The 9,648-nt window shown below is 39.3% G+C and overlaps 1 protein-coding gene across 10 annotated transcripts in view; it reads right to left on the bottom strand.

Annotated features, from left to right (window-relative positions):
- RALGAPA1 (Ral GTPase activating protein catalytic subunit alpha 1) overlaps positions 1-1,320 on the bottom strand; it is a 218,988-nt gene extending 217,668 nt beyond the window's left edge. The window contains exon 1 of one of the 10 annotated variants that reach the window (XR_014261120.1): positions 6-940. Coding sequence is in view for 8 of the 10 variants with exons in the window: in XM_082451982.1 (XP_082308108.1) it covers positions 6-111 (106 nt within the window). In the remaining 2 variants the exon portion in view is untranslated. Of the gene's footprint in view, positions 1-5 lie in introns of all 10 variants that reach the window. The other 9 variants (XM_082451982.1, XM_082451981.1, XM_082451978.1 and 6 more) reach the window with 9 other exon arrangements.
- Positions 1,321-9,648: the final 8,328 nt, after the last annotated feature.

The raw sequence follows: 9,648 nt of genomic DNA, 5'->3' as shown, positions 1-9,648 counted from the left end.
CTCACCGATGACAATGCGCAGGTGCTTGAGGCGGGTCAGCGCGTCCTTCTTGGTGTCCAGCACCTTCTGGGTAGACTTCTTCACGTCTCCGTGCGGCTTCTTGGAGAACATCCTGCCTCCGCTACGGCCGACTCCGGCCCCCTCCCGGCCCGGTCCCGGCGGCGGAAAGTGGAGGGAATGGGCGGGCAGGAGACTAGCGTGAGCGGCTCATTCACTCCCCAGCCTTGCGGGCCCCGGCGCGGCTGACTCCTTCCAGATCCAGGCCAGGGCCGCCACCTCCACCCGCCTCGCGCGGCGGCTGCAAAGCACCTTCGGCTCCGGCTCCAATATGGCGGCTCCCCTCTCCCAGCCCTGCACGGAGCAAAGGAGACCCGGGCGGGTCGACCGCCTTCGCCGCCGCCGCGGCCGCCGCTCGCCGCCACAGGCCGGGGCTCGGTACCCAGGACCCGGAGCCGCGGAGGTGGGGCTCTCGGCGGCAGCAGCACCACTCCTCTCTCCCTGAGGCCCCCTTAAGGTTAAAGATTCTTTAGCAGCTTAGACTCTGTAGAGGCCGACGCGGAGACTGAGCGTGGTGATGGGGTTTCACGACTTTGCCGTCGGTGGCGAACGGTCCCCCTGGCAACCGCCTTCTGACGTCAAGGGTTCTTGACGTCATGCCAGCGTGAGATCACCCGGGACATTACTCTCCTTTGGTTTCCTGTGTAAGCAGGCAGAGGAGTCCGAGAAAGTCAGGGAAGATAATTCCTGCGTGCGCTGTTGTAAGCCTAGTGACTCCTAGACAAGCTCCCCGAGTAGTTTTTGTTTTTAAAGGTCCTCCGCCTGTCTCTGCTGTTTACTATGTAAATTAAGAAGTACCTTAAGAACATAGCACCAAAACATCAAAGCAGATGTGCAATATATTTTAGGTGCTAATTCTGAAGGCTTTGGTTGTAACACCCCATCACTTCCTTAATTTGAGTTTTGTTTAAAGGATTTTTGTTTGTTTTGCAAAGTGATGATTTACAATTTACTGTAGTTTAGAGACTTGTAGGGTTATAGTACATCCTCTTGGTAAAAATTATCTTGCACAAGTAAATGAATTCTCCCAAAAGCATGCCGTAACAAAGAAAAATTACAGGGAAAAGAAATCTGAATAACTTTAAGTGTTAACTTTCTTGATATGTAGAGTTCACCAATCCAGGAGAAAATTGCTAAGGTACAGGTAGAAAAGTTAGTAAGGACATGAAAAAAAAAAATCACAGAAGTCTATACTCAACTAAAATGTGAAAAATGTTCACACTCACGGATAATTTTTAAAAATCAAATTAAAACAATGTTTCTTTTTACACAAATTTTAAACAGCTTTATTGATATATACTTGATATACAATAAACTGCACATTTTCGAATTGTACAGTTTGGTAAGTTGGACATTTGCATACACCCATGAAAACATAAGCACAATCAAAATATTGATCACGAAGGGGCCTCTTGCCCCTTTGTAATCCCTCCCTTCCATCGCCCCACCTCTGGTGCACCAGCAACCACTGATCTGCCTTCTGTCACCCGGAGTTTGCATTTTCTAGAGTTTTATAGACGTGTAAGCATACGGTATATGCTTTTTGTCTGGCTTCTTGCGCTCAATATAGTTTAATTTTTAATAATGAAATACTTCATCAGTCAAAATAGGAAAGTTTGTTTTTAAATTAGCCATCTTACTGCTGGTAAAGGCAGCAGCAGAAACTCCTCTATTGCTTGCTAGAAAGAAGCACTAATTACTACAAAATTTTGCATTATGTATCAAGACACTTAAAAATATTTATATAGGGGCTTCCCTGGTGGCGCAGTGGTTGAGAGTCTGCCTGCCAATGCAGGGGACACGGGTTCGAGCCCTGGTCTGGGAAGATCCCACATGCCGCGGAGCAGCTGGGCCCGTGAGCCACAACTACTGAGCCTGCGCGTCTGGAGCCTGTGCTCCGCAACAGGAGAGGCCGCGATAGTGAGAGGCCCGCGCACGGCGATGAAGAGTGGCCCCCATTTGCCGCAATTAGAGAAAGCCCTCGCACAGAAACGAAGACCCAACACAGCCATAAATTAATTAATTGATTAAATTAAATAAAGTAAATAAATTAATTAAATTTTTAAAAAAATGTTTATATATATTTTGATTCATTAGTTTCACGTTTAGAAACCTACTCTAAAATAGGAGAAATGGGAAAAATATTTATGTAAAAATATTAAAGCATGATTTATAACATTGAAAGATTGGAAACGGTGAATGTCCATCAGAGAGGAGATAAACATCCAGTAGGTGGAATGACATACAGCCATGAAAATTATTAATATGAAGACTTTTCAATGATATGGAAAATACTCAAGAAAATATTAAGTGAAAAAGCAATACAAAGCTGAAAATATGTTATCAAAACTGTGAAAGAAATTATGCATATAAAAGGTAGTTAGAAAAAAGATTAAAAAAATCCAGACTTGTGATTATATCTGCAAAGTGAAATCACAGGTGATTTTAAATTATTTTCTTTATATTTTGCTTAGTTTTTTTTTACTAAAATTTTTTACTATATTGCTTTCACAACTTAAAAAACAAAAGTCTTTTTAAAGAAAATTAAGAATATCTAATGTACCAATTTTAAACTCACAGAACAAATTAAGATGTATGTGTAGGAATAGAAACTCCTTGAAAACAAAGGCTTTTTAAAAAAAATTGTCATATGTCCTACTATGGTATAGAATAAATATTTGTTGATTTTTAAATTATGTTTACATTACAAAATGGTTTCTTTTGGTAGTATAAGAGTCATCCAACCCCATGACTCTGACTATCATTTATTTGGTAGTCAGATAGGACTACCTGTGTCCCTATCTGTAACCCAAGTCTCTTTTTGGAGCTTCCACGAGCTACTCAGATTCAATATATACAAAACAGCACTCATCATCTTTGTCCTCCCCCCTCCCAAACCTGATCTTCCTCCTTCATCAAATATCTTTACTGACATTACCACTATCCGCTCAGTTTTTCAATCCAAAAACTACTATCATCTTTTTTTTTTTTTTTGGCGGTGTTGGGTCTTCGTTGCTGTGCACAGGCTTTCTCTAGTTGCGGGGAGCAGGGGCCACTCTTCTTCTCCGTACGCAGGCTTCTTATTCCATGGCTTCCCTTGTTGCGGAGCATGGGCTCCAGGTGCTCAGGCTTCAGTAGTTGCAGCACGTGGGCTCAGTAGTTAAGGTGCGCGGGCTCTAGGGCGCTCAGGTTCAGTAGTTGCGGCTCGTGGGCTCTAGAGCACAGGCTCAGTAGTTGTGGTGCATGGGCTTAGTTGCTCCACAGCATGTCCCAGAAGGGATCAAACCCGTGTCCCCTGCATTGGCAGGCAGATTCTCAACCACTGGGCCACCAGGGAAGTCCTAGAAACCAGTATCATCTTAAGGCTTCTTCTTCTCCTCTCTCGTCCAATCAGTTACCAAGACCTGATGATTCTACTTCCTAAATATTTCTTGATTTAGTCCTCTTCTCTCCATTATCACAACCTTTGTTCAGGCTCAGGGCTTCACCATTTGTAGCCACGTATGCTAGAAACGGCATTGGTTTCCTCCACCCCCACATCTTAGTAGAATTTGAGCATCCACTCTTTTTTAAGTAAATTTTAAGAGTTAAAAAAATAAAGAGCCCAATAGTCCTCTCTTCTTGCAATCAGTACTTGAATATCTGTGTTAATGAAGAAAAGATGTGGCATGGATAAATCAAGACATCATTTCTTTTTCTTTTCTTTTTTTTTTTTTTTTGGTATGGTTTATGGTTTATGGATACATGTTTGCTTAAGGATATATTTTATAGTTAGGAAATGCACAACACTTTGGATCAAAAAACAAAACCCATATTGAGGGACTAACTTCAAAGAAGCTATAAACATGTCCAGACTTTATACCTTGCTCCCACTTCATAGTGATTATAACCAATCCCTAAGTTTGTTAAGATGACGCAGGAAAAGCAGACCTAGACTGTTGCTCTTTCTAAACTTACTGAAGTGGAGATTAAAAAAAAAAAAGTAATTAGCCACATTGATTGCAGTGGATATATGTTGGCTTGCTACCTTCTGATAATCATACCCAGATTTTCCTTTGGAAAGCCACCCCTCTCTTGGTCTCATTTGATCTCCTGCCACACTGCCCCCTTTAGACTTCAGTATTCTAGCACCCTGGGCAAAGCAAGTGTGTTAGGGATGGGCACATGACCAGGTCAGTCTAATAAAACTCTCTCCTACAGCTATTGGAAAAGAGAAGCTCATTTTTTTCCAGGATGAAGTCCTGGAACTGCTAGGAACCAACATGTGAAAAGAATCTGCTGGGGATAAAGCCAACACTCTGAGAACAGAGGGTATATTTAAAAGGAGAGTAAGTCTTGAATTGCTTGGGCATTTGGATCCAACTTGCCTGAAGTACCATGATCTTTTCTATTTCACAGGTCAGTGTAGTCCTTATTTTGTTTAAGCCAGTTTCAGTTGGGTTTCAGTAACTTGCAATATGAAAAGTTCCTGACTTACACATTTTAAAGATATCCTGCTAGGCTGAATATGGAGTAGAAATTTTAAAAGAAAGAAAAAAAAAAGAACTGCTTGAAAACAATACTGCAGCCCTCTTCTGAAGTCCTCCAGCAGCACTTGCTTTTTCTCTACCATGACACTCACCATATTCTATGTTATAGTCATTCTATGCTTCATCTCCCTTATATTAGGCTGTAATCTCTCTTTAAGGCAGGTTTTAAAATTTTTCCTATGTTGCATAATTCCAGGCTCCAAGAGTTGCTTTCTCTCCCTGTTCCCTCTCTGGGTCTTTTTCTCTCTCTGTCTCTGTCTCTCTCTTTCTCTGCTCTCTCCAGCAGTACCTGGCTTGAGGTAGGCACTCAATACATATTTATGGAAAGAATGAGTAAACGCTAGGCACTCAGTATATGCTTACTGAATTTATGCAAATATGATAGAGTTGCTGTTTCTGCAGTCAATTCAGGAATAGTCCTCTGCTGGATAGGATGGTGGAAGAAGGACAAAGAAAGGAGAAACAATGCTCAATAGGGGCAGACCAGAACATAAGCAAAGCCAGTCTTTTACCTTTCATGTTTTGATTCACAGGGAAATGTGTTCTATGCTTTCCTTAGGGTTTGAGGTAGAATTTTTTTAAATCTTTTATGTTGATCTATTTCAACTGTGAGGGTTAAATAGCTATTAGGGTCTTAAAATATTAGAATGAGGTACATGGTTGAGACAAGAATAAAGATGCAAGGAATAGGGAAAAAGAAAAGTAGTCTTTATTAAATATTTCCATGATTTATCCATGAAAATGAACATAAGTTTTGGTTCTCAGAGACTCAAGCAGAAAGATAAACTTGGAGGCTAACATTTTGGGCAATTCATTCTGTCATAAATCTATTATCAAGAATCTTTTCACGTACTATTTATGTGTTTTTGTGGGGTTTTTTTGTCCCCACCACGTGGCATGCAGAACTTCCCCGCCTAGGGATTGAACCCATGCCCCCTGCTTTGGAAGCACAGAGTATTAACCACTGGACCACCAGGGAAGTCCTGTGTTTTCTTTCTTATATATATATATATATTTTTTTCTATTTGCTATATCATATCCCAGTTGTTTTGTTTTGTTTTTTGCTGCAAACAACAACAAAAAGATTTTAAGAAGAGCTATATGTTTTCTGCAAAATTAATCTTGCTTTCCTTTTCTATTATTGTATACTTTTTTTTTTTCCTCTTTCCTTATTTGTACCTCATATAAACACGGCTATGCTGTTGGTTTTTCCTCTGCAAAGAAAAATTCAAGATATCCTATTACATTGGTGGAGTCACCCAAAGAATCTGCAATAGCTGGGAAAAAAATCGGTAAAATTCTGAATGGTATAAATTGAAATTGTTCCTGGAAACATTCCTCTGTAAAATAATTTCATTAAGAGTGAGTCTGCTTGTGTGCAGACCTGCTTTCCTCACCCAGATCAATAGCCCTGTCCAAAACACAATGAAATATTTGATTAGCATAGAAAAATTTAAAAATTCAGCTAAGAAGAGAGCTGTAAGACTTTTGCCAAAATTATGTCAAAAAAACCCCAATACTTTGCTTAATAGTAGCTTATTGCAATGACAACATATCCTTTTTTTTTTAAGTTTACAAAAATTTATTCATTTCCCACATGCATGGCTTGTATATTTGTATCATCAAAGTTACAGAGCTTGTTTTGAGGTATGATATGGTGGGAACATAAATGAATTATTCAAGGGATTTGGGTTCTAGTTCCTCTCAGCATCAGTTTTTTCACTAGTAAAGTCAGGATAAGGTATGCTCTCCGTGATTTGTGAAATTCAGGAAATAACAGTGTTTTCAGTCGTGATCTTTAGAATTAGATAGATCTAAATTGGACCTTTGATTTTAAGACTTACTTTCTCAGGGATCTCTGGCATATAGTTTAGTCTCTCTGAGCCTCATTTTCCTCATATGTAAACCACACCATTAATTGTGATAATTAGGTAAGAAATGGTATGGAAAGTTACTTCTAAAATGGCTGACACATCTTATAATGCTCCTCTCCTTTCCTTCATAGATTTTTTTTTAAACATCTTTATTGGAGTATAATTGCTTTACAATGGTGCGTTAGTTGCTGCTGTATAACAGTGAATCAGCTATACGTGTACATATATCCCCATATCTCCTCCCTCTTGAGCCTCCCTCCCACCCTCCCTATCCCACCCCTCTAGGTGGTCAAAAAGCACTGAGCTGATCTCCCCGTGCGATGCAGCTGCTTCCTGCTAGCTATCGATTTTATATTTAGTAGTGTATGTATGTCAGCGCTACTCTCTCACTTCGTCCCAGCTTACCCTTCCCTCTCCCCGTGTCCTCAAGTCCATTCTCTACGTCTGCGTCGTTATTCCTGTCCTGCCCCTAGGTTCTTCAGAACCATTTTTTCATTTTTTTTTTAGATTCCATACATATGTGTTAGCATATGGTATTTCATTTTCTCTTTCTGACTTACTTCACCCTGTATGACAGACTCTAGGTCCACCTACCTCACTGCAATTAACTTAATTCATTTCTCTTTATGGTTGAGTAATATTCCATTGTATATATGTGCCATATCTCCTTTATCCATTCATCTGTCGATGGACACTTAGGTTGGTTCCATGTCCTGGCTATTGTAAATAGTGCTGCAATGAACATTGGGGTACATGACTCTTTTTGAATTATGGTTTTCTCAGGGTATATGCCCAGTAGTGGGATTGCTGGGTCATTTGGTAGCTTTGTTTTTAGTTTTTTAAGGAACCTCCATACTGTTCTCCATAGTGGCTATATCAGTTTACATTCCCACCAACAGTGCAAGAGAGTTCCCTTTTCTCTACACCCTCTCCAGCATTTGTTGTTCGTAGATTTTTTGATGATGGCCATTCTGACTGGTGTGAGGTGATACCTCATTGTAGTTTTGATTTGCATTTCTCTAATGATCAGTGAGTGATGTTGAGCATCCTTTCATGTGTCTGTTGGCAATCTGTATATCTTCTTTGGAGAAATGTCTATTTAGGTCTTCTGCCCATTTTTGGATTGGGTTGTTTGTTTTTTTGATATTGAGCTGCATGAGCTGCTTGTATATTTTGGAGATTAATCCTTTGTCAGTTGCTTCATTTGCAAATACTTTCTCCCATTCTGAGGGTTGTCTTTTCATCTTGTTTGTGTTTTCCTTTGCTGTGCAAAAGCTTTTAAGTTTCGTTAGGTCCCATTTGTTTATTTTTGTTTTTATTTCCATTTCTCTAGGAGGTGGGTCAAAAGCAATCTTGCTGTGATTTATGTCATAGAGTGTTCTGCCTATGTTTTCCTCTAAGAGTTTGATAGTGTCTGGCCTTACATTTAGATCTTTAATCCATTTTGAGTTTATTTTTGTGTATGGTGTTAGGAAGTGTTCTAGTTTCATTCTTTGACATGTAGCTGTCCAGTTTTCCCAGCACCATTTATTGAAGAAGCTGTTTTTCTCCATTGTATACTCTTGCCTCCTTTATCAAAGAGAGGGTGACCATATGTGCGTGGGTTTATCTCTGGGCTTTCTATCCTGTTCCATTGATCTATATTTTTGTTTTTGTACCAGTACCATACTGTCTTGATTACTGTAGCTTTGTAGTATAGTCTGAAGTCTGGGAGCCTGATTCCTCCAGCTCTGTTTTTCTTTCTCAAGATTGCTTTGGCTGTTTGGGGTGTTTTGTGTTTCCATACAAATTGTGAATTTTTTTGTTCTAGTTCTGTGAAAAATGCCATTGGTAGCTTGATAGGGATTGCATTGAATCTGTAGATTGCTTTGGGTAGTATAGTCATTTTCACAATGTTGATTCTTCCAATCCAAAAACATGGTATATTTCTCCATCTGTTTGTATCATCTTTAATTTCTTTCATCAATGTCTTATAGTTTTCTGCATACAGGTCTTTTGTCTCCTTAGCTAGGTTTATTCCTAGGTAATTTATTCTTTTTGCTGCAATGGTAAATGGGAGTGTTTCCTTAACTTCTCTTTCAGATTTTTCACCATTAGTGTATAGGAATGCAAGAGATTTCTGTGCATTAATTTTGTATCCTGCAACTTTACCAAATTCATTGATTAGCTCTAGTAGTTTTCTGGTAGCATCTTTAGGATTCTCTATGTATAGTATCATGTCATCTGCAAACAGTGACAGTTTTACTTCTTTTCCGATTTGGATTCCTTTTATTTCTTTTTCTTGTTTGATTGCTGTGCCTAAAACTTCCAAAACTATGTTCAATAATAGTGGAGAGAGTGGGCATCTTTGTCTTGTGCCTGCTATTGGAGGAAATGGTTTCAGTGTTTCACCATTGAGAATGATGTTGGCTGTGGGTTTGTCATATATGGCCTTTATTATGTTGAGGTAAGTTCCCTCTATACCTACTTTCTGGAGAGTTTTTATCATAAATGGGTGTTAAATTTTGTTGAAAGCTTTTTCTGCATCTATTGAGATTATCATATGGTTTTTATCCTTCAGCTTGTTAATATGGTGTTTCACATTGAATGATTTGCGTATATTGAAGAATCCTTGCATTCCTGGGATAAACCCCACTTGATCATGGTGTATGATCCTTTTAATGTGCTGTTGGATTCTGTTTGCTAGTATTTTGTTGAGGATTTTTGCATCTATGTTCAACAATGATATTGGTCTGTAGGTGTCTTTTTTTTTTTACATATTTGTCTGGTTTAGTATCAGGGTGATGGTGGCCTTGTGGAAAGAGTTTGGAAGTGTTCGTTCCTTCCTCTGCTATATTTTGGAAGAGTTTGTGAAGGATAGGTGTTGTTATCTCTCTAAATATTTGATAGAATTCACATGTAAAGCCATCTGGTCCTGGGCTTTTGTTTGTGCGAAGATTTTTAATCACAGCTTCAATTTCAGTGCTTGTGATTGGTCTGTTTATATTTTCTGTGTCTTCCTGGTTCAGTGTCAGAAGGTTGTGCTTTTCTAAGAATTTGTCCATTTCTTCCAGGTTTTCCATTTTATTGGCATATAGTTGCTTGTAGTAATCCCTCATTATTCTTTGTATTTCTGCAGTGTCAGCCATTACTTCTCCTTTTTCATTTCTAATTCTGTTGATTTGAGTCTTCTCCCTTTTTATCTTGAT

The sequence above is a fragment of the Balaenoptera physalus genome (genome assembly GCF_965194825.1).
Source record: "Balaenoptera physalus genome assembly, chromosome: 2".
Classification (NCBI taxonomy): domain Eukaryota; kingdom Metazoa; phylum Chordata; class Mammalia; order Artiodactyla; family Balaenopteridae; genus Balaenoptera; species Balaenoptera physalus.
This window is presented reverse-complemented; position numbering and strand designations above follow the sequence as displayed.